The 27,954-nt window shown below is 38.8% G+C and overlaps 1 protein-coding gene across 1 annotated transcript in view; it reads left to right on the forward strand.

Moving 5' to 3' along the window:
- Positions 1-157: 157 nt before the first annotated feature.
- micall2a (mical-like 2a) overlaps positions 158-27,954 on the forward strand; it is a 34,397-nt gene continuing 6,600 nt past the window's right edge. Inside the window, exons 1-10 of the mRNA XM_088936907.1 lie at positions 158-517; positions 4,363-4,411; positions 15,923-16,064; positions 17,217-17,404; positions 20,922-21,052; positions 21,496-22,062; positions 23,356-23,576; positions 24,500-24,572; positions 25,428-25,660; positions 27,864-27,937. Coding sequence (XP_088793033.1) covers positions 372-517; positions 4,363-4,411; positions 15,923-16,064; positions 17,217-17,404; positions 20,922-21,052; positions 21,496-22,062; positions 23,356-23,576; positions 24,500-24,572; positions 25,428-25,660; positions 27,864-27,937 — 1,824 coding nt within the window. The 5' untranslated portion in view covers positions 158-371. The remainder of the gene's footprint in view (positions 518-4,362; positions 4,412-15,922; positions 16,065-17,216; positions 17,405-20,921; positions 21,053-21,495; positions 22,063-23,355; positions 23,577-24,499; positions 24,573-25,427; positions 25,661-27,863; positions 27,938-27,954) is intronic.

The following is a 27,954-nucleotide window of genomic DNA, read 5'->3' on the forward strand; positions in this document are numbered from 1 at the left end:
TTATTTAATTCCAAACTTGTAACTATTATAAAATATTTTCACATACAAAAATAAAATAAACACAGACTACGCTGGGTTCAGTATGAACTAGTCCTACACACACAAGCTCCTCCCACGTCACGTCACACCAAAACCTCTTCAGGTATTGTTTCAGTTTGTACTTTCTTGCATTTGGCAACTGCAGGAAAAGTTCGTTACTTTCACTTGCTAATATCGGAATTTTCCACAGCAGCAACCGAAGCAAATTCTGTACATAAACACTGAGAAACGCTGACAGACCTCCCGATTTGGATGCTGAGCTATTTGCATGAGTTAAGGCTTCCAGGATTTGTTAGTTTTCTTTCATTCCTGCCTAAATATCCTGCTGAAGGATGGCTGCCAGTATCAAAGCGCTCCAGCAGTGGTGTAAAATACAATGTGATGGATATCGAGATGTGGCGATTATCAATATGACAACCTCTTTCAGGGATGGACTGGCGTTCTGTGCCCTTATCCACAAACACAGACCAGATCTCATGTAAGTAACTTTTAATACATTGTTCTAAACTCTGGTGTAAATGCAGTAGATTGTCCTGTATGACCTCTCTAATATTATAGTATGGTGAAACGCTGTGAGAGTAGTATACAGTAGCACACTTTTTATGTTGCTTTAGTTAAACTATGTTGGGGTTTTTTGTTTTAGTTTTGTTTGTTTCATATGTTTACTACAGCTACGCAGTGTCCTTGACGATTGTGGTATTGGGATTGTCGTTTAATGCTCAAATAATATATACCACTGCGTAAGTAACGCTAACCGATATGCGCATCTGCAATTAATTAACAACACCGTCTTGTAAATTACATTCTGCTGTGTATGGGTTCACAACGTGTTTTCCTGAAAACTGTAAAACTTGTTCCCGGCAGTTGCTGTGGGTACTGAAATCATAACCTAGTGCTGGAAGTTACGAATGTGAAAGAACATGACCTGACAGGCTTAAAACAAAAGGCTGTTAAAATATGTTTTGGTTTCCAGCGTGATACAAATATTTCAAAGAAAGCAAACCACTTTACTACTTGTTGTGTGAAATGACATTTTGCTCTTAACTCGTGAGTACGAAAAACTGCATTCATTGTGTTTATTTTTTTAATTATAGCCATTTAAAAACCATTAGCCATTCAGTTAAAGCCGTTTTTACTTAATTATTATAAAATGGAAAAATCTTTGCATTAACAGATTTCCATTCTCCTTTTCTTAACATTGCTTTGCTTTCTGCTGTTTGGTAATGGATATTCTTTTGACTGTCAATCCATAGGGAAACGGGTTTGGACACTAATTACTGACAAGCATTTAGTTTATATTAATGGCTTTTGAACCGCTAACCCCCCAAAATACGATACTTGTGATAGAATCATACATTGAAAAGTCAGAGCATTAATTCAGTGTGCACCACGAAAACAGCTGAGTTTCTGACAAACCCGTGACGCTGAGAGGTTATTGGATGATTATTGCTCTGAATCAAAAGGTAACTTGTGGATCTTTGCTTCGTGGTCAATTTGCCATTAGGAAAAGTGAATGTGTCCCCAGTTTGAAAGCTACTTCAAAGAAATTTTGCTTCTGAGAAATCTGGATAGAGTTTTGGATCTAATGTGTTGATTTAATCTTCACAGTTACCAGTTATATTGACAGAATTTGTTAATTTTTAATCTCTTACAGGAAAAAAAAGCAAAGATCTGAACCACTGTTAGTAGCATTGCAGTATGTTTGCCCTTTCAGTTTAGGGAAGGTACAATGCATTTGAGTGCAAATATAACTCATTTCTTGAAAGAAGAATCATGATAACTGCAGTAAGACTTTTATTAAAATAGTTTTGGCCAGGGTATCATATTTGTCTTCCCATGAAGTCCTGTCAATGCTTCATCACATATGACATTTTCAAAACGCTTATAATTAAAGATGAAGTTTACAGGTATATCCTTGAATTGGACTTGTATTGTTTCTACGGAAGACACGAATATAGTTTTCCTCTTTATAATTTGTTTTCGTCAAACGTTTCTCCCCTTAACTGCAGCAAAAAGTAACATTATTTGAGTGGGTGTGTCCCTAACCCTCCCCTTCTGCAGTACATTGCTGCCTAAAGTCCCTTAAACTAAAGCCCTACAGCTACTGTGAAACCTCCAGGTACAGTAACAATACTCTGACTGAGTCAACAGCAGTGTTCCAAGCTTCCACCCTACACATTTATATTAAATTCTTTAACGTAAGATGTATTCCCTGTGGTTTATTTTACAGACTGATGGGTCAGTAAGGGTCCCAGTGGGGGGCATTATACAGTACGTTTGAGCTGTTTCCTGATGCCACGGGACCATGGGGAAATTTGTATAATAATGCCACACTCCCTGCTTTCCCTGGGGGGCAGGAGCCGGTACTTGGGTGTGTCTTCACATGTGGGAACCCTGTGATTTGGAGAAAGGACCCCCCCTTTCAAAACATCCTAACTGGAGCATTTCCACTGCACTTTTTTGTTTTACATTTGCACTTCTCTTAACAGACTCTTATCATTTGCTGTCTAAAACATTGTGAGCACATATTTTTAAACCTAACCCAAGGAAGCTTTAGCCTGCAGATACATTTGTTCCTGAACGTGATAATCAAAATTGTTGTGTATTTCACACCCTCTTAATCTTAGTGTCCATTGTATACTGGATGACACCCCATATAACCCATCCTGCAGGCTGGCCCTAACAGTTAGGACCTGAGGTAGGGGCCAAGAGCAGAAAGTGTAGTAATGTTGTTTACAGGCACGTTTGGAGGAATGAGAAAGAAATGCACTGATAATGAACTGCATCTTTGTTGTCAAGGTAATTTCTTTACCCTACTCCAGTTCAAGAAAACAACAGATTTGGTCCCAGTGGTCACTGGACCACAGTTTATTCAAGCAGGCTGAGGTTAATGCTGCATTTTTCCATGCCTGTGTGCTCGGTCAGCTGCTTGCCTTGGTGAGGGTTAAGGAAACTCACTTCGTGTCACAAGCACAGGGCAGAAGGTAGGACTAAGTACACGCAGCACTCCCTCACTAGCAGAGAAGCCAGTTCATGGCATGCCTTCATAGAATATATCAGACTTTCTGTATTATGAAAGTACAAGACGACTGTGTTTATGGGGGCTAAAAGTATTTGTACTGTAAGTAAAGACAGTACAGACGCTAATCTACTTAACCTTTTGAGTCGAGTGTGTACAGGGTCACAGGGTTATGTGTACATACATTCTTTGCTTTTAGTAGTATTCAGGGCTCCTTCTGCTGATTGTTTATTAGTTGAATATGTCCGACAGAGTCATTTAGAATTGACCTCAAAGTAAATTATGCTAGTGCCTTTTTTGCTCACAGTAAAAACGAAATGTGATTTAGATTCCCCATGTCATAAAAATTAACGTAAAAACGGACAATTTTGTATATTATATTGTTTCTGTAAATGGTACATAATGTTATTCATATTTTATCCAGCCTGATATTCAATTTGAATAACAAATGCTACTATTTGATTAAATGAGAAACATATTGTGCTCATCTTTCTGGTAAACCTAAAATGATAGTATGGTTGAATATTAGGCATCTTTATTGTTTTCTCATTGTCAGATTTTATCTTCGAGTTAATCTGCTTTTTACAGTACATATGCTTCGATGCATACAGTACATTGTTACAGATGTTACAGATGATGTGCTTCTGTATGAAATATACTGTAGGAGTAGTTTGTTGCCCAATTTTTCAGGGCCTGGATAAACGTAAGGTTATTTCCTAATTTATATTTATGTTATTACTGATTGATAAGTTAACTATAAGATAATTTTTCATTCAAAAATAAGGAGAAGACACTGAGCTGTTCTTAGCTGTTTGATAGCTTTCCATGTTAATATAGGCCCTGAGTTCCCTTTCTGTATTCCTGGGGAATTGTTCAGATAGTTCCAGACTAATAAAACCTGTATTTGTTTACTTTTTACAACTTTCTCCTAGATATTGTTGTGGGTAAGCGTAATATCTGTATTTATTTGGAAATAATCCAGGTAACCAAAAAGTTACATCTCTTTGACAGTGTGAAAGAGTCTAGAGCAGTGAAATGGATTCATCCGCCCATCATCTCTCAAATGGCAAGTTTATGAGGAGCAACTGAACCTATTTACTAACAAATATTTGCATATTGCCTGGGGGCCACAGTTAAACAAGTAACAGCTTGGCTGGTAAAAGTTCAGGAACAGCATTTGGAAGATTGGAGTGCTTTGATTCCCAGGAGATTGGGATATTCATATTTCCCATGAGGTTCTCCCACATACCCAAATATTTGCTCAGATTGTGATTAATAGCATTGTGTTCTACTTTTTTTTTCAGAGACTTTGATTCTCTCAGTAAAGAAAATGTATATGAAAACAACAGCTTGGTAAGGACTATTTAAATATTTTTTAATTGCCTGACTGACCCGATTTTATCTGTATGCCAAGTGTCTCTGTGAATTTGTTTGCCTCTTCCTATAAGTATGTTGAAGTGATAAAGGCGTGCTTAACACAATTATGTCTTGCACAAACAAATGGTGGCACAAGTATGTATTAATCCCACTGATATTATGCACGTGAAACACGAATTATGATGTCCCCTGGAACTTATGACTGTGTACACTAGAAAATGTATTTCTTTTAAATGGTGGGAGCTCATCAGAAATTACCTCTGGAGTCTAAATTTGACAGCAGCTCTCTGTTATTTCACATCCAAATCCATAAAAGACTTTGTATAATATGTTATAGGCTTTTGTACTGCTCTATGTGCAAAATATGATATATGTTATAATTTCCACAAAAGTTGTACTGTATATTTGAAATTTTTCATTGTACTGTACCAAAAATAGTATTTATTTTCAGACACGACTGTGCTAGATACAGGCATTATGTTTTGGTGCAGTGCAAAAAGTTTAACATTTATGTCAAATTTTGGTACCAGTAGAAAAACCAGATGGAAAAACTAAAAGATCACTGACATGAGCTGTTTTTTCTCAATCCGAATGGAGATAGAAATGAAAAGAGTGAGCATGTCAAGCAGGAGCTGAACTTTGTGATTAGATTGATAATGTCCCTGACACCTGCCTGGAAAATAACCTGTTGTTATCGATGGCTGAAGGGTGTGCATCGGTACCTTTCTGGAAAGCAAATAGAAAATTGGCTCAATCGCTCCTTACCATTTTTCTGATAGTAGTACGCCTATCTCGATAGAACCATATTTGGCATAAAGAAGATGTGTTTAGTTGCTGTAACAGTTCATGTATTCAAGCACATCTTAAATCGGCAGATATCACTTCTACCAAGAAGAAACGTGTTAACTCGTGAAGCCATGCCCTTTTCCTTCATCTTGAAGCCGTTGTCAGTGTTGGTTGGTCACTGATTAAGAGGAAACATCTAACAGCAGTTTGACTCACAGCACTGCTTCACATGACTTTTGTTAATGATTGACTCATATTAGTTGATCCTTAGGGCTTGGCTACCATGGAGTATAGAAGGTATTTCAATTGCATGGTAAGATACATTACTGTCACACACGTGCACCTTGGTGTCCACAGATGTTTTCAGTTGTCAGTCACGTGACTTTGTAATAAAAGTGCGATTATTTTATTCGATCACAGAAGGATTATGAGTTACTCCCTGGGGAGGTAAACAGACCTCACCCTAGCCTACAGTTCGTCAGAAGAGTCTTTCTGGTGCTCATTCTCTGATTACTACAGAAAATAGTGCAAATGTTAAAAATCGAAGGAAAAGACAAGTCATCTTGTTCTGAAGTGAACATAATTTTAACCAGCTCTTTCACATTGGAATGTTTTGATTGACATTCTGCGCCCGAACTAAGCGGGAGTGAACTGGACTGCAGCAAAAGGGCAGAGTCCTTGCAGTCCCTGCAGTTTATTAGCTCATGTCTCCCTAGAGGCGTCGTGCTTAAAGCATCGTGCAGAGCAATTAGCCCCAGAGCTGACTGACATATTTAATCAGTGGATCAGTCTGGATCAGTGTCTGGATACCCGCCTGCTTTAAATCCTCCGTTATCGTTCCCGCAGCAAGGAAGGACAGAATAGCTTGACTTAACGACTGCAGACCAGTTGCTCCTACTTCTGTCATGATGAAGATTTTTCATCATATGATACTGATATATATATATATGTTGGGCCAGCTTGTCAGTGGATGACGCTGTTAATATGACCCTTCACTGTGTTTTGCAACATCTTGAATCTTCAGGCTTGTATGCAATAATTCTTTTTTGTGGGTTTTAGCTCTGCATTTCATGCTGTCATTCCAGAACCACTTTCCATCTGCCAGTGGATTTTCAGCTTTCTCACAGAAGGCAGTGGCTGTGGCTCAGCCCTTGTTTGTCAGACTGTTTGTGAAAACTTTTTTTCCTGCAAGGATGCGTGTTTTCCCCTTTCTCTGTTCCTTGTACACCAACGACCGCACCTCCAGTGACTCATCCGTCAAACTAAGTAGGTGTGTGGATGACATCACCCTTGTAGGTGTTATCACTAATGACGATGAGACCTGGTACAGGGGTGAGGGGAGGTAAGGTGGTATCAGCTCCAGCTTCAGCAGGAGGATCCTGGAGATCTGTGGATGTGGTCTTTGGGTTCTTTTGGACATCCTGTATGAGTTTTCTGGTTGCTCTGTGGAATAATTCTAAAGGACGTCCACATCTGTGTGCAGTCACCATGGTCTTAAGTTTGCTTCGTTTGTCTGACAGTAGACTGATGAATTCCAAAAAAAATTGCTGTTGTTTTATATTCCTCTCCAGACTGATGAGCACTTACAACACTTCCTGAGGTTGTGCGATTTGTCTTTAGATCCACTAACTAACTAATTACACTAACCTGAATGGGTAACATCAAATTGACTAGGTTTCTTACCTTTATGTAGTAGAGAGCCTCCCACACTTTGTCCTGGTAATTGGCTCTTTAATTGGTCAACATGGTACCTTATTATTGTAGTAGCTAGTTATACTTACCTCGTTGACCAAGCTATTGAGCCTTGTGGTTCACTTACTTTTGCACTTGCACTAATTCTTATTTACCTACTTGTTTTTCTATTACGTGTATCATTTTCTCTAAACAATGACATTCATGGGAGGGTGGCCTAGAGATGAGCTTTGCTCTCAAAAAAGAACATTGCTGCTCGTCTTAAGTCTGCAAAAGATCATCTGAATGCTTCTATAGGTTTTTGGAAGAATGTTCTCGGGACAGATGAACCTTAAATCGGTCTTTTTGACCACAACAGAAAATGCCATCTTTGGTGAGAACCTACAACCAAAATAAGCTCATCCCCACTGTCAGGCACGGTGAAGGGATTGTCAAGGCTTGGGGCTGTTTTTCCTCCCACAGACCTGAACGACTCGCAATCATTGAGGGAACAGTGATTTCAGAGTCAGACCACAATATTCTGAAGGAGAAAGTTGAGCAAAAAATTAAAATGGATTAAAAGGAAGGAATTTTGTGTTTTGGAATGGCCAAGACAAAGTCCAGATCTTGGCCCAATAAAAATATTGTTGCAAGATCTGGCATGAGCTGTTCATGCAAGACAGACAACAGATCTGGAGCAGCTGAAGAATGGGCAAAAAGTCCTAAGAGACTGATTAGTAACTATATGATGTGCCACTGTTTATTGAATGTATTGCACATAGGGATCCCTAAGCTTCTGTTAAATAAACATGTTTTGCTTAATCAGTAATGAAAGAACATATAAATATATATATGTATGTGTGTGACCATTATTTGGATTTTCTTTAAATATTAAATTAAATATAGGGGTTCTGTTGATTGGTGCCATGCTGTTTGCATGCTTGTATTCAAGCTGATGTAGAAACACCACTCACAAAGGGGTACGGCACTTCAGTGCACTTGTTACTCATGCATCTGGTAAAACATTGTAACACATAAACTAACATAACAGCCAAAACTGCTTTTATACTCTCCCTTAATCTACCATCATTCTTTATTTAATGTTCAGTTTGATTCTGGGGATAAGATGTGTTCCTGAAATTTGGAATGAAAGTTAGTTTTAAATGTAACTTATAACTTCACCTTTTTCTATCACATTTGTCTTCAGTAACTTTGTTTGATCAGCCTAAATCAGGATGTTCTTAGTTTAACAAAACATCTTTGTATTTTTTTCTTTTTTCATGTTTTTTACTGAAGTTACAGAAAACTTGTTTTATTTTTTAAAACATTGATGTCATTTTCACTTACAAAAAATCCTTTATTTTTTATAAAGATTTTCATTCTGAGTAGCACATATTATTTTTTGAAGGCAGCTAGTTTGGAAATGTTAGATAAGTATTTAATTGCTTCACAAAATGAAATGGTTAAACGTCTCACAATACTTCACCTCTGAGACCTCTGTTTTGGGATCCTTAACCTTTTGCGCACAAAATGGTATGTGCACATGACCTTATTTCTTCACATCTTACCATTGTACTGCTTTTTTACAAAAGGGGAACTCCAAACAGTCAAACAATAATCAGCTGATTTCATCAAGGAAAGAATTATGTTGAAGAAGAATGTTGAATACGGCTCCACCTTTTTCTTCCAGTGACAGTGCAAAATTACATACATACTTTTGGTATTTGACCACAAATGTACTTTACTATGACTGTGACCAATTTCTAAAAACATTATCCACTTCCCACAAATCCTGTCATTTCAAGCTTTGGCTTGAAATATGAGCAGATATACTATGCACACCACAAAATGGAATTAGTGCTTTAGAATTACATGTTCCAATATCGCTTGAACCACAGTTGCACTGGCGTCCATACTGCTAGAATGAACAAAGTTGTTTATCAAGCTAAGAAATCATCCAGCTAAGAAATGGACATTAATAAGGCAATTTTTGGTATGTAAGAATGGTGTGCCTTTGATCACATTAGAAAGGTGAAAGAGATTGATTAATACCGAAACAATGCTGAGGCATATTTTGAGAAGAGAAATGTGACGATGAAATTTTTAACTTCATGTCGCTTGTGGGTGCAATTTTTTGGGCCCTGGTTATTGTCAGCTTAATATTGTTTTGGATTTATTTAGATATACAGTTTATGTTTTTATTATTATTTACAATTATTTCATCTTTTTATTCTGTAATGGTGTTGACATTTTCTCATTTTTATTTTCTTTCATTGTGGAGATCCACTGTGGCACAAGTGTTGCTACTGTAGATAGAGTGTATTTGCACAGCTTGGTGCCAGAAGCAGGCCCCAGAGGAGTGGAGATACTAGATGGCTTGACATCTTTTAAGACTGGAACTGTCCACATAAGCTCATATGAACAATATTATACTTAAAACAGAGATTGCAAAAAAGGGGGAAGATGATCAGAACGAGAGCAGCCTCTTATTTGAGTGAGAGAGCTCCTGTCTGTTCAACTGCAGAGGGGGTTTGGAACTGTAGCAAATCTTCTTTCAAATTCCTCATTGATGAACCAGAACCTATTGGATACTGGGTATCATATTGGAACTGCGCTTAAGAAGCGAAAGAAGCTGTATTTTTCATATCTGTGGAAATGTTTAATTTGATTACAGGTTTTACTTGGATTTATTTAGATACATTTCAGTATAGGTGCCAGACAGTTGTTTCTTTTTAACATCACAGATTGCAAGTTTTCTTGGGGAGGATTATTTTTACATTATTAAAACATTGCTTTGTTTCCAAGATAAAAGGTTCGTGACTGATTTGGAGTGTTCATAGGACTGGTCAGTGATATGAAGTGTTTAAGGTTGAAACTGATGGTTTAGGGTCTGGTAGTTCTTCCAACTCTGCATAGCAGTCTGTAAATAACGGTTTTGTGTGTTTTGGGTCTTCTATCTCAGTTTGTTGTAACAAATCCTGGTATGTTAATGTACTGCCAATTTTAAAATTATTGTATTTTTTACAGAAAGCCTGCTTAATATTTCCTGATGTGGTTGGGGTGTTCTGGAATTGAACATGGTTCAAGGGCTTGTACTGAAGATCTTAAGGCTGTTTAATATTTTATAAGATTGTTTTCCTGGCTAATTATCTGTTCCATAGGCATACTGTAGGTGTTCAGAGGAGACACAGTTTTACCATTGATTGTTCTGATTCACTCTTAGGTGAACTCCACCTTAAAACAAATATAGGAAATTGTAGGATAAAACTTCAAGAAAGATGAAAATGAAATGAATATTTGAAACCATCCAAATAAATCTTTCGAAATCTCATTTAAGTTCATATTGCACATAGTTATAAAAATCGCAATGAGAGATTATTTCCAGGCTACTTGTTGTTGGGGGTGTTATAAAATGAAATGCGAGATTAAAAAATCTTGTCCTGAAGTATCAAAAATAACCAAAAGGAAAACTCTGCATTTTAATTCATTTGTAAACCATTTAGGTTGTCGATAACAATGGAGGAACCACAAAACAGTTTTCCCTGCAAGCCGTGAAGTCGAGACAAAATGAAAGTAAATTTGTCCCGAGAAAACAAATTCCTGATGTTAACAAGCGATTAAGATGACAAGCTGCCACATGCATTATCTAAATGAGCGATACGAATCCTGTCCTTACTTTCCTTGGAGTTTTCTTTATATTGGCAGCAATTTGGCAGACTATCAGCTGCCTTCCCTGAATGGCTGTTATTTAATCTCCATCCCACCCCCTTTTCAGCTGTTTATTCTTCTCCTTCTTGTACAAGTCAGGCTTTGTATAAAACAAGAAAATTCTGCCAAATGAAGCAGTTAAGGAACTGAATGGGCTTTATCCCATAATGCATCATGGCAAAATGTCTTGGACAAAAAACGTCCTCGGAAAGAAGTTCCCCGAGGTCTTTTCAGCCTCACAACTGTGGTGTAAAGAATGTATAAGGATCCTTTGTCTTAAACTTCAACAACTGCAAGACCTACAAGATGAATGGAAACTTGCCGAATGGAAAGTTGTAAACATAATACCATCCTTGTGTAGATGGCATTGCAGAGAATACACTAGTATACATTACTTCCTGTAACTTTGTGTAGACTAGTGGGTTCTTTGTAGTAACATGCATATTGGGTTTTGAAAAAAGAAACTAGACTGGTTCTACACCTATTTCAAACAGAATCTACTGTAAAGCTACATTTACAGTATATGTGCAGGTAACAGCAAATCAATCTAGCCCTGAGTAATCCACTTTCATCCCAAAGCAATGTATTTGTGATGTATTCAGCGCTGAGTGCACTGATGAGGAGTGAAAAAGGGACTCCTGGGCTGGACCTGATATTACATCTGTTCAGTCCCTCTTTCAAAACATCTGGAATTTAAATTGAAGCCACACAGCGAGCGACTTTAAAGCAGCCTTGAGTTGAAACCACAAAAATATAAATCAATTGTAACCTGAATTATTTTTGTTATATATAACTAGCTGACTTAAAATGTACTTTTAGTGAATTGCCATTGAGCCTCTTACGTTAAGGAACAACACTGACATATATAGTAAATTAGCTGCTGTAAGTTTTAGAATAATTGGTGGTGATTCTGCAAATGACACTGGTAGTAGCTTTATAAAATGAATGTTACTTGGTGAATTTAAAATCCGTATTCAGCAAAGAGAACACTAAGGATGTTAGGTATTTTTTTACCTTTTGAGTGTAAACTGCAGCTGGAGTAGTAGATGTGTTAAGTCCAACTTGGCTGATTGAATGAGTTCAACCAAGAGCAGAAAGCCTAAAAAAATAATGGGAATTTACTCTGCGGATTACGTGAAGTCTGAGTCATTATTTTTCCACCTTTTAAACAATACTGTTTAATTAAGGTCATTGGTTCGTTTCTCACAGAAGCAGTGATTCTCTTTTCTGATGTTTATACACTAGAGTTTTGTGAAATGCTCATGACTGTTGTCAGAAATGTAACAAGACAGAGATTATAGGGGAGGCATTCCAGTATATTTCACATTGGATAGCCCCTTCTTCTATTAATGGGAAAACTTTGTCAGCCACACTGGCCTGATGTCAATGCTGTCTTTCTTTCGGGGAAAAAGCTGTAGAACTGTTGGGAGCCAAATGATTCACACAGAAAATCTGTGAAGTTTGTTTTTTTCCTTTGTATCCTTACAGCCTTGCTTCAGCAGTACAGCAGCTAGGGGAATCAATTCTTTATGCTACACCAAGCACGTAGAGGGTTGTTGCAGAACCTGAAATGTTTTGCCGTGTCCATGTTCACACTGACTGTTTCCTTATGTTTAAAAGGATCTTCATTCTGTCTCTAATTTCCTGGTTCAGTGGATAAAAATGCAGACTGTCAATGCATCAGTAAGCTTTTTTTCAAATTCTCTGGCTCTACACTACAGAGACTTTTCCTCGGTACAAAACATTTTACTTTATCTTCTTTTTGCAGACTCAGGCTTTCCAGCTGGAATAGAATTTGGGTTCTGTGTGCATGTATTTATGTTTCACTTGTGACTGTCTAAACTATAGGAAACTGGATTGACTTGTGTTACTGGAACAAAAAAGATGACAAGATGTTGTTGTATTTTTGTATTATGAAAACATATGTTGATATCATTGGTCTGACATGATGCCAATGATCTGAAGAGATTCAGAGATGCTCAGAGTGAATGTAATCCCTTTAAAGGTGGTAATGCATTACTTGAATCTGGCATAGGACACCTTGTAGGCTACCCTGAGAGTGATCTTTCACAGGAAGTGGTTATTGACAAAGAAACTCAGCATCACCTGTGATCTGCAAGTGCATCCTATATGAGGAAGCAGTTGCTTGTGGATCACAACATCAAGACAAACCAAACCGATGGTCGATCATGCAGTTATCATTCCTATTATACTGTACTTGTCTGAAACATTAGTGCTGAAGCCATTTTCATCTTCAGCTCCATTGAGTTGGCCATGTCCAGGTGTTAGACTCCAGTCCTCTTGTTCCAGCTTAGCTACGTCAGTTGCACCTGTGAAGCAGAACAAGGAAGCTCCTCAGCGATAGGACAACTGGAAAAAACACAACATCAATCTTAACTCTTTTGAGAGTATGACTTTTGTCTGTACCGGTGGGAAGAAAAATCAGAGAAAAAGTCCTGCACTTTAAGACCCGAAGAATGTAAAAGCAAAGTGATAGCACTGAAAAGAGCGAGCTTTTCAGGGCCAGAAAATGTGTGGGTCCTATGTTGGCGTTGTCAGTCACAGTCATCCTCGATACCGCATGTCCTGTGATTGTCATAAACCCTCCTGCTGTGGTCTCTCAAACTGAATATTTCCACTTATTAGAACATTCTATAACCACTTGCATCTATGAAAGATGCTTCATGCCAAACAAAAGATTTTTCAGGTGTATAGTATCTTAATTTAATGAAGCATGCACGATCAAATATCACTTACTATGTAGCTAGTAAAAAAAGAATCTCAAAAGCTAGTATACTAACATATAAATTTTAAATGACTGTTGCAGTCTTCTCAGGGCTCTGCTACTTGATACACGTATTACAGAGAGGTTTATACAGTATAATACCAAGGTTGCCTCCTCCATGTGTTGTTTAATTTCTTTCTACATCTTTCACTGCACCGTAAAGAATGAATACTTTCATGTTTATAAACAACTATTTTTGCACTAAAGACAGAAAAGCTCGATTAGTATTACACACGTAGTTTGTCCATAGACAAACATTGGTGCTGATGGTATGTGTTTATGAAGCACCTTATTTTCATGTCCATTCTGTACATGCAGCCTCTGAGTAAATGTCCAATACAGATTCTGTGCCATTTGTGGGGATTACTCTGTGCCCCAGAAAGGATATTTAATAGAAAACAGTCAGAAAAATAAAAATATCAGAATACACTTAAATTTAAACAAGTAGCTTTGGAAACATTTTTGTTTCCCATGCTTTTAAAAAATAATTACCTTGAATCTGCAGTAAATAGGCTTTTGTGGATAATTCTGTGATAGATTCAAAAAAGGATATGGTGTGAGTGTAATACATAGCAAATGCATGGTACTTTAAATAATGGATGGCTCATTAAAAATTAGTTGTGAATGTTGGTTGGCTTTACAAATGAGGTAAATCCTAACGTCTTTTGAGATGCACAATAAAGGTTTATTTGACTTTTTTGGTGCAGATAAAATGGTTAATAATCCTCTTTTAAGAGTTAACCAAAAAGAGAGGATAAGGTAAAAGATCATAGTAAATTGTTTTATTGTTTTAGGTTCCAGGAGCTTAGCAGATACCTAATACCATGTTTATGTTGTTATATCGTAATGCCTGTCACACAATCTGCGGTAAAGTCTCTGAAGTTCTCCTCCATGTATTATGAAGAGGGTGTATTGATATGTGTGCAGTGTGTGTTTAGTTACAGGCAGTGTTTCCTGTTACCAAGCCTGTGCTCTTGAACTCATCAGTGTTTATGTTCCTGACTGTCTCCTGCGCAGTTTGGGAGAAGAGATCTCTTGCAGCTGTTAAGATACTCTTTCCCAGCCACCCACAATTAACATAACTATTAACGATCCACAGCGTCCTGCTGAAGACCCACCAGTCACACTGCTGCCCTTTAAAATGTGGAAAACAATGACACTCTTCTTACAAAACAATGTCCTATTATCACTTTATTCCTTTTCATGCGCAACAAAGGGAAATCTGCTGTTCATTACTCAGCCTGTCCACTCAATCTCAGCATGGGGCGTTTGTTGCTTTTTCTGTTTGTGAAAGTTGTGTTTTTTTGGTATTGAAATGGGCTCCATTAGAAAGTTTGAAGAAGTGAGGAGCAGCTCCTAAAATCATCAGATTATTTAAATATGAACTTTGAACATTGTGATATTATGCAGATATGAGGTTAAGCTTTCTTACCAAAGTGTACTAAAAAAATACTAAGCTGTGGTTAAAAAGAATGGTTGAGAAACAGTTTCTAAATTAATGCAGCTTAGGTTTATACCAGTTTAAAACTTCTTGATATCACATGGGTTTAAGAGCTTTAAACCTAAGATTTAAACACTTGTTTGAGGGAATCTCACAGGCTATAACGTAGTGTAACCAAGAAAGAAGACGTACAGAGTATCAAAAGAAAGGCACCAATTCTATTTATGTACCGTATGCATATATATAGCTTACAGATTTCTGGATATTGATTTAAGTATTTTTGGCTTCATTTTAATTTTGTGATGAATCATGATATGAATAATAAGACCGTGATATATTCATGTGACTGTAGCATAATCGCTAAATCACCTCATTGTGACCAGCTGAACATCAAGGCTGCTGAGAAGAGAAGAATAGCTTTGTGCAATCTGTGTGCTGTGCTGGCGAAACAGTTCTGGTGGACTCGCCAATATCTGTGAGTGTAGCACAGACGTGCAGAATGATTCGTTTAGTGTTTTACTACAGACCAATAGCAGGAAGGTCCAGGAAGTGACACTATGGCTAGGAGTATTAAGCTGCTAAAGAGCTGCACTTGAAGAGACAGATGACAATTTGATTGCACAGCACAGTATCGATCACTTGATTACTTGCTACTCTTAATGCAGGCTGATCCTGAGGTGACAGGTTTCTAGTAGGATAACACACATCCTGGTGCTGCTTATGTCAAGAAGGCTTTCCAGAAAGATGAGTTGTGCTGAGGGCACTGTACTGGTCAGATTTGGCCCCAGCTGAATATGTGTGGGACGAGCTGGTGGCCATGCAGTATCTAGAGCTCAGAGACCAAAGAACAGGCACCTGGATGTCCGGGCTGTACAAGAGAGCGGGACAGAATCCCACAAGACAGCATCTAATAATGAATTAAATAATGAATTTACCTATTTCAAGTCAGTCCAATCAATTGTCTGTGGACCTGCTTATACAGCATAGAAAAAAGTAAAATTATTTACAAGTACATGTGGCTTTGTTGATATTTCTACTCTTTTGATTTGTAATCTTTAGCTGCATTAACACCATTTTTTTGCACTTTATGTTGTAGGCCTTCCGTGTTGCAGATGAAGAGCTAGGAATCCCAGCACTGCTGGATGCAGAAGATATGGTGGCTTTGAGAGTTCCTGATAGGCTCAGCATTCTCACTTATGTGTCACAGTATTATAACTACTTTCATGGCCGCTCGCCAAGTAAGGTTCTCTTCATTTGAAGTTTCGATTTGTTTAGATTTACTCAGATTCCCTTTTTTGTAAATTCAACTGTTTTTATCCCATAAGCTTTTCTTCACACTCTCTAACAAGGCTGAGTGCAGAGATCAACCATCATGTGTGCTTTTGTGTCATTTTTCTTTTTTTTATTGTCAAATTTGTTATTTTGTTAATAAGGTAAAATGGCATTGTGTGGGAAATTATTTAATTGGACATTCAGATCGAATCACTTTCTGGAGATCTCTACCATAGTCAGGAATAGGCTGATCTCAAACTTTCTTTCTAACTCTTTCTGTTTTTTAGTTTGTTACCAGTAGTTTCTGAAAGCACTTAAGTGATTTAATATATGTGCTCTGTTGAGAGAGAGTGCCTATTAGCTATAGGTAACACACTGAGTATAACAAAGCTAAAAAGGTCAATAAAGGTAAGGGACTTAAAAACCAAACTACCACATTTAGTACATGTAAGTAGAAATGGAGAAAAGAGACTTTGGAGCAGAATGTAATAGTTTTAATTTATATTTTTGTCAGAGCCAGATTGGCAGTTGTATTTCCTGCTTGTGTGCGTGTTCTTATCAAAAAGAAGTCTGTAAACTGCTCAGACCTTTAAACTGTTGCAAAGCCTGAAAGTTTTTTTTAAAGGAAGTAGAGCCATCTGATTTTACTAGTCACAAGAATTGTATATCATTAATACAAGATCTAACATATTACAGCTTGTAAATGATGTTAATAGATCAGTAGGTTCCTTCATAAACAGTTGGTCAAATTCCTTTCCTTACAATATCTTAGTCTGAGAATTGTCTCGTGCAGGTAGGCCTATTTGTGATTTATGAAACAGATGCCAAACAGGTAAATTCTTAGTATTCATAAAAAAATAAGATTTTTGTTAGTACTGGAAAAAATTTTGTTTTATCTGTAAATCTGTGTAAACAAAAGAAAATAGACCAACATGAAGTTTTTACATCCATTAAACGCAATGTTCATTCGCTTTTATGGATTTTAATTTGTAATTAAAGTTAAAGCAGAATAATGCACTATATTATATATATATAGTAGATATTTATATTCTCGTGCATATATACAGTCGGAAACGGTACAGGACACACTCGACTGTATCTCTTTTCTTCTCTCTTAGTTGGGGGAATGGCGGGAATTAAGAGACCTGCCGAAGTGTCGAAGGAGGAGCCATCTGGGAAGAAGAATCAGCCGGTGTTTGCTAAACCCCACCCGCCTCAGTCTGCAGCAGAAAACCGACCACCTGCATCCGTCACCGTCGCAAAACCATCAAAACCCTCCCCCACACCAGCCAGGGATGCTGACAAAGTAAGGTTATTCCTCTTTTCTGGCAATATCTGCGTGCGAAGCCCTGCCATCTTAGAGGAAACAATCTTAAGAGGGGGATAATATGTACGTGACAACACGGAGAGCATTAAGCAGAGCTGTTGTTGTAAACAGACATGGGCTCAATATCCTCCACCACTTCAGAATTGTTGGACCTGAGAAAATGGCGAAGAAGCGAGATAGGGATGGTCTGGACTGGATGGGCGGAGTTTGGTAAAGGTGTAAACGGCTGGTTGCATGATGATAGCAGGATGATTTATACTGTACGTCTTAAAACTACTTCGCCAGTGTTTGCAGAAGTATTTGAATCTGATAAATACAGTAGGATCTGTTAGTCTGGCATTATGACATGCGGGGGGCTTATGTCGGTATTCAAAACAACAGATGTTGCTGGAAAACTGGGCGTAGAGATGAAGAACTGGGAGAAAGCTGGTTTTAATTTTATGGGGGATTTTGGTTATGTGCTGGTAAGGCTTGGGTTGACACTCACGACACTTTATTCAACCTCCCTTGGAGTGGGTTTTATTGTGTTAAAACACCTCACTGTACAGATTAGCAATGATTGAATTTTCAAGAGGACTTGTAACATTTTGCTAGTTAAGAGTCATGGGATGCAAGTCTTGATGGGGGGAAGTTTTGTTACAGCTTTTTTCAGATGAATAATATAATTAATATGGAGGAGCTCAAAGCTGCTGTGATCTTTACATGTGGTATTACATTAACCTGAAGCACTTCAGGTGATCTGAGGGCCAGAGGGTTCGTGACTTTTCCCTAATTGAAACCTGGTTAAGCAGGTGTAATTAAAGGCAAGTTTAATGTAGCCAATGAAATTAGCTCTGTTTCTTATTTCTAAATTTTAGTTCTACTGTTTAGACAGCTTTTATTCTTCTTGTTTCATCTATATTGAGACTAATTTAGTTTCATTTATGACAAGTGTTCCTTGGGGATGTTCTTTGTGAAACAGTCTTTGTGCAGTTCTTTCTATGTGTGTGTAGCAGTATTATAAGTTGTTCTGGAGTACAGAAATCCCCTTCATGATGTTATACTGTGCAGACGTCGGTGTATCAACTTTCTAGAAAAAATGGGTCCTAACAGGACCCCTCTCCTTTCCCAGGCACGTTGTCCGGCCCGGTCTAATTTAGAAACTTTACTTCTTCCTACTTTCCATGTTGGAGTTAACCTCTGCTTGTTCCTTTGCAGCCCTCACCCTAATATGGCTGCCTGCTGTAACCTCATGCATTACTAATATCACTTAGTTGAGTGGAAGGGGAAGTACTGTTATACTACTGCCTATAGTCCTTTTCCTGATCCTTCGTACTGAAGTAACACCTGTGAAACAACCCTTCAACGCCATAACTGTGAGAACATGAAGAGCGGAATCATGTCGTAATTCATCCATTCAGCCATTTTCTAGCTGCTTTACTCTAATACAGGGTCACAGGGCTGCCGGCACGCAGCGGGCACAAGGCAGGACACGCCCTGGCCAGCACGCTAGTTCATCACGGGGCACACACTGATGCAAACACGCATATACTCACAGCAGGGCCAATTGTTACAAAAGCCAATTGAGCTACCACTGTGTCCTTTGGACTGGAAACTCATGCAACCTTGGGGAGAATATATAAGCTCCGATCCAGATTGTAACCACTGCACCACTGTGCCACCCAATACCCAATTATGAGATTAAATTATTAGAATATTTATTGTAGCTAATGCAATTTCCTTTGCCAAGGAAGTTAAACTGCGTATGGATGTAGGAATAGTGTCTGAACTGGATATCCAGTAACGCGTAATTTTGAATTGGTATAATTTATACCCAGCTTGTAAATCTGACCCCAATGGTACAGTGGGTCATTCTTCCTTCTTCACAGTCCACTTTTTTAAGGTCTGTATGACCCTGCCGGCAGCATAAGGTTTTGCACAGTCATACCGAGGAATGTATGTTTTACCATGTAGTGGCCGCAAATTCATACATAGTGAAAACGTTTTTTTAGGATTATGTTTTCCTGGTGTATTGTGACAAGTAAAGCATAATAAACAGCTTGTTTTGCTATTTTTACACTGAGGTTTTATTATGTAATCCCAAAGGGTAATTAGAGGAACTGCCTCCTCGAACAGAACAGCTTCCTGGCTCTGTGAACTATTGGGTGTGACGCAGCCGAGTACATTTTGGTCTTCAGCAAAATGAAGACAATACTAACACAGCTGGATGTGCTTCGGAAAAGTCATTTTGGTACCTCAGACCTCTATGTGAGCACTTACAGAAAACGCTGAATAAAATACACTTGTAAAACTTGTTCAAAGTTCAGAGCAGCTTGAGTAATTCAACATGTACAGTTCTATGAGAAAAATTCAAATGTATTTATTCTTTTATGGTTCGATTTTGTGAACACAGATAGAAGTCACTTAGCAAGTTTTGTGCATCTAAATTTAGGGTTGTCACAGTGAAAGATTCATAATAATTATGTATTTACTTCTTTTGTTTTTGCTTTGAATGTGTGGAGTTATGTTGTTTATATAAAAAAAATAGTTACTGCTTCAAAGAGTCATGACTGCAAGCTTTAAAGCAAAAAAATGTGAAATCTGTGCAAGGACTGAAAGCTTTTCTCAGCACTGTAGATTTGGTATGTGCTTCTCATGGTGATTTTGTTTTTTGAAATCTGTTTTTGGCACATTACAAATTATGTGTATGGTTCCTCTGTGTAGAAACTGTTCAAACAAAAAACAATTGTTCTTAACCCTATTGTAAACAGAATTGCCATCTCGCCTAATAATCTCTGGACATTTTTGATGTAGAACAAGATTTCAATTCTGCCTTAAAACTGAAGGAATTTGATGTGTAAACTGGACACTAAACAACCTCTAAACAAGTATTGCTGTTTAGAAAATTGATCAGGGCCAGATAATACTATGATCAAAGACTACTGTAAATAATAGCTATTTAAAAAAAAAACATCTCAAATATTTTTTAAATTTCATTTGGATCTGACAAATATTGGTTGAACGTTGCCTTTGACATTGTCTTAAATTAGCCGATTGGTCTACAAACGTCCTGCTGAAATCATTTGTGCCCCATTCCTTTTACAAACGAACACATTAGATTGGTGGTCAGTGCAAGCTAGGATTATACTTTAATCAATAAGTCACAGGTTTTGGAAAAGATTTTAAAATGGGTGTGAACAAGTCAAATAAAAATTGGTTCACATACATTTTATTTTTTCACATTTCACATTCTTACAGAACAAGTATATTGTCAGATCAAATGCAGTAATGAAGCAGTATAATGAGTTTAGTAGAAATTATACATTACTCTAATTTATTTTCAGTGAAATTTTAAAGCCCTGTTCTGTTTCAAAGTGTCTGGGCATTATGAGCAGCTGTGCTACTGTAAAACAGTCTTGTTTTTTTGTTTTTTGAGAGAAGTGCACAAAGCTTCTTTGAGTAAACAGAAACTCCGCAGATGCTGTAAACCTGAAATAGTTCTCATTTTTCTGTCCAGAAGCAGGTTTTGGCTGAAAACTCTAATAAAAAGGGAAGCCTCAGCAGTACTTGTGCAGTGTGCAAGAACCATGTTCACCTGGTACAGCGCCACCTTGTGGACGGAAAGCTCTATCACAGGAATTGTTTCAAGTGAGACTCCATCTTCAGTGTTTTTTTATAACGTAATTGTATGTTTTGTATCGGCATGTCCTTAAAGTTTTTTTTTCATTATTTTTTTATTGAAGCCAGACTTTTGTGCCACTTGTTTTAAGGCTATTTCAAGAGAAATGCTCAGGATGGGGATTTTATTTTCTGTTAGATTATGATCGTAATTCAGTAGTGCCATAAGACCTGCAATTACAAAACAAGAGAAATATTTCTTGGGCCAAAGCCTAAGCTTATATATTTTATGTATCAATTTGTTCCTGAAATTGACCTTATCTATAGAATCATATTGCTATTTATTTTATATTAGTCAGAAATAAATGGTTTGCACGTTTTGGAGAATCCATGAAGAAGATATGTATTGATATATATTAAGTCAGAAAAGGTCGTCAATGCAGGTAACGTAAAATCCTTTCATGTTTGAACAGGTGCAAGGAGTGCTCTAGTATTCTTCTCTCTGGGACCTATAAACCTGGTCCTGAAGCTGGGACTTACATTTGTTCCACACATCAGAGAACCCAGAACAGCGCCAAGAGCCCCCCGTTTTCTGCGATGTTCACTGGAGGGGGGTCACACAAGAGCTCCCCGGTGTCAGCTAAAGCTGGGACTGTGTGTTTGCCCCCTAAAACCGACAGCTCCCCAGTTTCACGATTCCCCACGCAAACCCCACTGACTGTGAGCACCAAGCCCGGTGATACAAACTCCACTGCCAAGCCATGGACTTCCTCTGCGCAGAAAACCCAGGCAGCTCGGGAGAGGTTCTTCCAGTCTGGCCAGGGGACAGCACCGGACCCTTCCAGCAACAGGTGGCCATCGGCGGGCATCACTCCGGAAACCCCAAGCAGAGTCACGTCACCGGTCAGCCCGGACGACAGAAAAGACAAGGCCAGATCCTTGCTAGCAAAGAAAATACCACTTGAGGGAAACGCCAACAACAACAACACATCACTTTCCGTTGCAGGAGGGAGAACGCCTGAATTTCAGCTAAATAGCAGGTAGGTGTTCATCTGAAGTAAGAGTAATTGCACATTTTGACTTGTACTTGCTGATAACTAATTAGTAAACAGTTCTAATTCTCTTTGTCCACTTTGGAGAAATACTTTTGCTGGGCTTCAGGGGGTTAAGCTCTGTGATGGATCTGAACTTCAGACTCCCCTGTTTCTTTCAGGGATGTCTGCTGCAGACACAGTTTGGGCTCGGAGTGGTTGTGGTGATTAACATTTCCTTCTTCTGAAAACCCCACACTTACTTCACCCTGGTTTTGTCATTGGCATAGAAACCGAAAGTGCAATAAAATCTGTTGAAAAGCTTGCTACGACATTCACAGCTAACATTGTTTGATCTTTTAGTGAAAAATTGGATTTGCATCCTTGAAAAATAATAATATATACATACAGTATCGGGAGAATGTACCGTATGGATACTGGCTATCACCTGTTAGTATTGTTTCTTCACAGCAAACGTCTGAAATTGAATTGAAAATGTTTTTGCAAGCAACACTGACCTCTTGTGGTATCAAGATGTGTTGGGACGTGAGCTCATCTGAAGCTCCGTGAAGTTGGCCCCCCTACAGACAGCGCTGCGTATATATAAACGCACATTTACACAAAGTGTGTTTCTGAAGCCATGTAGTTCTTTATGTGTAATCTATACTTCATAGGTTGAACTGTAGTATTTTCCGCTGAGACATGGTTAGGAAACACATTGTATCGAAATGTCTTAAGAGTGAGAAATGAAGATTGAAATAGGCTTGATATGCATTTATTGCTAGAATAATAGTAGCAAAGTGTCATTGCATTGCTATCTTAGGTTTTTCATGCTTGTAATGATCATTGTCCATTTATTTTCATGACAACTTAGTTTTTAAAGAAACAGTGGAAATAAAATATGAACAAGTCAAATTTATGAACACCAGTTGCATAGGGATTCCCTGAAGTCAGAAATTTAATTTATTGATTATTGCTTTCCATTAGCCCTATTCCTCCCCAATAAACACCTGAACAGGCTTTGCAAATGCATTGTACATTTTAGAGATCCCAGTGCACTGTCCAGTCCTGATTAGTTATATGTGAGGTGATGTGTACAGGGCTGCTAGTTAAGAAAGGTGTAAGTATAACATCATATACTGCGCAAAATAATATTTGAAAGTGAAGTTGACTGTTGAGAAATTATTTGCATGGGTTCAAACTCCGCTCATGAAGAGCATAAACCTATCAGAAGTCTATATGGGGTTTTCTAGCTACATGAATGCGTCCACCAGCCTGTCACAACAACCCTTGTTCCACTAGACTTGGGAATAAGTCTCCTGCCTCAGAGGTGCCCAGCTGGAGGAGGGACAGTCCTGTGTCAGTGGGATCCAGACCCGTTTCGTCCTACGAGCCCTCGCCACGAGCGGAGAACAGCAGTAACGAGCCACCGTGGCTCAAAGCCACTTCCAAGGAGACCCCAAACAGGTCTTCCAGCCTGCGAGCTCCAGTCAAAACACCTGCCCTCTCGCCAAGCACCAAGGGTAAGCATTAATCACAGAGCCAGCGAAGGCACGATGTGAGCATCGTCCATGTGAAGTGACTGTGAAAGGGTTTCTTGTCTGTAACCATGTCATTGGTAAAAATAGCACTAGGAGGGGCAGGTATGTGCCCCTGTCATCTCAGCCCACACCAAAAAACTGCCCCGTCCAAACAAATTCATGTGGCGGTTATAAACATGTTTAAAACATCTAAATAGTAGCTGAAATGTTTATTGGAGAAAATGTCATTATTTTAATGTTTCAGGTGTTTCTGTGATCTGCCGAATGCAGATATTGTGGCATGTGCAGAGGTCAGTCACAGCTCCGTCTGTTGGGCTGGAAAATGAGTGTCAGACAGATGTTTCAGTCTCCATAACCATACCTCAAAAATCACGTGAAAACATCAGTGCAGTGTCTCGAGGGAAACAAGTCCCATCTTATTTTTCCCAATTCTGTTTGAGTTACTCAAAATCTATCCATCTCAGCCCGTGACAACTGCCACTGTGGGAAGGCCCTTTTCCAAACTGATGCGTGTGAGTCCGAGCAAAGACAGGCTGTCTGACCTCTTGCTCCTAGCCACAGAAGGATATCAGGACAGACAGTAATGAGGTCATTAATATATTTAAGAACATGGCTCACAGGAGGATACATCTTTTAACATAAAAGGCTATTTGGCGATGCATTATGCACTGTGCAAATGAGCATTACAAAAACAATGCAAAGTAAATAAGCTATTGTATAAGCTATTGTACATAGTTACATTGCTGTTGTTGCTGGTTATTCTTTCGGTATTTAGTTGGACTCAGAATGTAGTGGATCAGGAAGGCAGTAAACATGACATCGAAGTATTAAATTACAGAGTCCGTTCCTAAAGCTATCCTATGTGCAGTTACCTGCATGTCTTTTTGTTTCTCCTTGGTCTACAGATGCTGATACCAATGAGTCTCCTGCAGACTGGCGGTCTAAACTCAAACCTGTCTTGAAAGGACCTATATCAAAGTAAGTATGTAGCCTGCATAACACATTTCCCCCTGACTGAATCCAGGTTCAGGTGTCCTCACGTGGGTGAGTGTGACGGCCGATTTGAGGAAGCACAGGTGGACACACCATGTGTGAAGCGAGAGCAGGAGCTTGCTGTGTATCTTGAGATGCCTGCTCAGGATTACTCAGGAACTTTCGGCCGTGATCTGCAATTAACGTGTGCACTGGTTTGCTTTCTAGCTGGATTTTAACCACATCGGGCATCTGTGATGAAATAGTTAGATGAGGAGGTGCACGGATGCCAAATCTCTGATCTGGCTGTTGTCCTGTCCTCCCTGTAGTCCCTGTGTACTGTCTTTAAGAATTCATGTTATGCTGTATTTAAGGTAATGGTAGACATACAAGGTATGTATTAATCGCTTATGTAGGAGACCCTCATTTAAATTTGCCATATGATATTCCTGAAGCCAAGGCTACATTTCTAAGCCTTTACGTAGAAGAATTATGACTGGTCCATAAAAAGTATTCCCCCAGGGTGGTGGGAGTCCAGAGCCTATCCCAGCAAAGAGACACAGACACGCACGCACTCACCCCTGGGCCAGTTTTCCCAGAAGCCAATTAACCTATCACTGTATCTGTGAACTGTGGGAGGAAACCGGAACACCTGGATTAAACTCATACAGATACGGGGAGAACATACAGGATAAACTCCACACAGACAGTACCCCGGGTGTTGAAACCACCAGCAATGCTAAACACTGCACCACTGTGCCGCCCATGTATAATCATTCTCTGTCTTATTTGCTTTCTCTTTGATTAACTCGATTTCAAAGAGTTGCTCTGTCTCTTTAAAACCTCCACTTCTTTTTCCAGGCCCACAGATGCTAAAGACAAAGGCTCTTCTATGTCCGCCTCTGAAATAAGGAAAACAGATGTTCCCCCTAAGCCCTCACCTAACGGCGGTTCGCTCTCTCCAGCCTCCAAACCCACTTCAACCTCCACCTTTTCCACGACCATCTCCATTCCTGCAGCTCCCAGCCCCGACAAGCAAACAGCACCTTCTCCCAGGCCCTCTCCCAACGGGCCCAGCGGGCAGAGGACTCCTGGTGAGCCCTCGTGCACTTGAGTGGTTTGTTATCACAACAGCAGTAGTTCTATTGCTTTTTAGTGATAAGCCAGTGTAGTACGAGAGCTTTCATATAACCTTTTCTTTCATGTTCTGTATTACGGCTCAGAAATAAATGAAGTCCAACAGGGTATGTAAATGCAGCCTAATGCCAGTGAATGGTGCTATTTATCCAGTGCTGCCTTCTGCCTATAAGATGCTTTCAGGACCGGCAGAAAGCTTCTTTTCAAGATAATTGACTTTTCAAAAGAATGCGATAGGCTGCGGTGGTCCGGTTCAGTTATGACAAGCTTGTGCGAAACTGTTGTGTCGCTGTCACCTGCAACAGATGCACATTGTCCTTGTTGATGTTTTTCATCCTTTGAAATGGGTCCGATTGAGAGTTAACATTGAACTTAAAGTAGATAATATGCAGACTCTCTAAAGGTACTGGGCATCGTTAGGCTTGTGTTTTAAGGTACAAAGTAATACAGGAATGAAGGGAAATGTTTTTGTTGGACTTATTTTTTTTTTAAAGAAAACACCATCTTGGCATCCTGCTAATAATAACCATAATTCAAAATGCATATAAACAGCACTTTTATCCCAGAATGCTTTACGTAAGAGAGGGTAGTCCCTTCCTCCACCACTAAAGTGTGTCTGGCACCTGGGTGTCTTGTTGCTGCTATGCACCAACAGCGTCAGTATGCAGTACTTTGAACAGAAAATTACTTCACCAGCTGAACTTTAGGAAGGCCTGCTTGTTTAAGTCAGAAATTTGCTTTAGCCAGTATACAGGAGTGAACACATCTCTTCTGTGAGCAGTGCCACAGGACCTGGTTGACACCTTCTACAAGTGCAGCCATCTAGACTGTGCGTCGAAACTTGCTTCAGCAGGAGCAGTACCTGGTGGTGTGTTTAAACTTGAGTTCAGCACCTCCCTGCCCAAAGACAATCGGCAGGTGGCACTTCTGGAGCGTTAGATGTTAGTGAAAATGGTAGCGTCATTTAATCTGTTGTACTGCTTCTTTAAATCCACTTAATGCGGTTAATTTTTCAGCAGAGACAATGGCAAAGTTTTTCACCAGGGAGTTCAGGCTCAGAGTTCTGCTGGTTTAGTAGCTCACTTTCATCAATGGCACCTGTTTAGCAGGGACAGGGAAGCGGACAGGTGCCATTGATTAAAGTGACTGTTGGATGCCATTGATTAAACTGCTCTAACAAAGACTAGCGATTAGTACAATTATATATTAGACTTGGTGTTGGGATAAAAACCTATCTTGCTCTTCAGGACTTGGTTTGGGAGTTGCTGCTCTGTGCAAATGTTCCCACCTGGAAGTCTAACAGGCTTGATTAGATTAAGAGATATGCTGACAGAACTGCAGTGATTAGTTCAGTGGCAGCTACTCTGTAGCCTTTAGCTCCTTTATGTGTGGGGTTTACCATATCAATTGTCTGATCCAGTTTTTGCCAGAAACTTTATCAATTCAATGTTCTTCTTTCTTTTAAGTGTACGTGATTCCTGTTGGAATTTTCCTCTATCAGAATTTGTCCAAAGGTCTTACTTCAATTCCTTTTAAAAAGGAGAGTAAAGGGTTTCAGACTTGGGAGAACATGAGGTCACCTAAGTAATACACAGCAGGTCATCTCATGTTGTTTGATCATGTTCTTCATGTTCTCATTCTGTTTTCCTCTTTTTTTGAAAGAATATTATTTTACAAACAAGTACAAATACACGCTTAAGCCTCCTGTAAAAATACAAAATACATTTTTTAACACAAACTCACCTAAACAAACAGTAGAAAGAGAAAAAGAAAGAAACAAAGAGGAGAGAAAAGTACATTTTATACATCGCTACTTTGAAAGCTTGCAGAGGTATTTAAAACTATTTTATTTAATTTAGCCTTTATCATATGTATTCATGTACTGTATGTATGCATTATATTGAATTCTTCATTGAGAATGAGTCATTTTAAACAAATATCTATCGATACATTTTCTTTTTAAGTGTTGTGCTAGATCAGTGTGCATTTGATGAAATTCTCTTGGGTCTTTAAATTCTGTACATGAATTTATATATTGGTCAATGGGATTTCATCAATTGGACAGTGCAAAGCAGTCTTAGGTGTGGACTACTTTTCAGAGATATGCTGTTTGTGACCAGGAACAGTCTGAATAATTCACAAATTACTTTTTCGTTTTAGTTACCATTAATGTGAATTTTTACAAGGGCTCACCTGCGAAAGATGTCACCAGCCCTGAATCTAAGGCACAGAAGGTAAATGCTTATCGCCT

This window comes from Atractosteus spatula, chromosome 18 (genome assembly GCF_055471065.1).
Source record: "Atractosteus spatula isolate fAtrSpa1 chromosome 18, fAtrSpa1.hap1, whole genome shotgun sequence".
Taxonomy (NCBI): Eukaryota; Metazoa; Chordata; class Actinopteri; order Semionotiformes; family Lepisosteidae; genus Atractosteus; species Atractosteus spatula.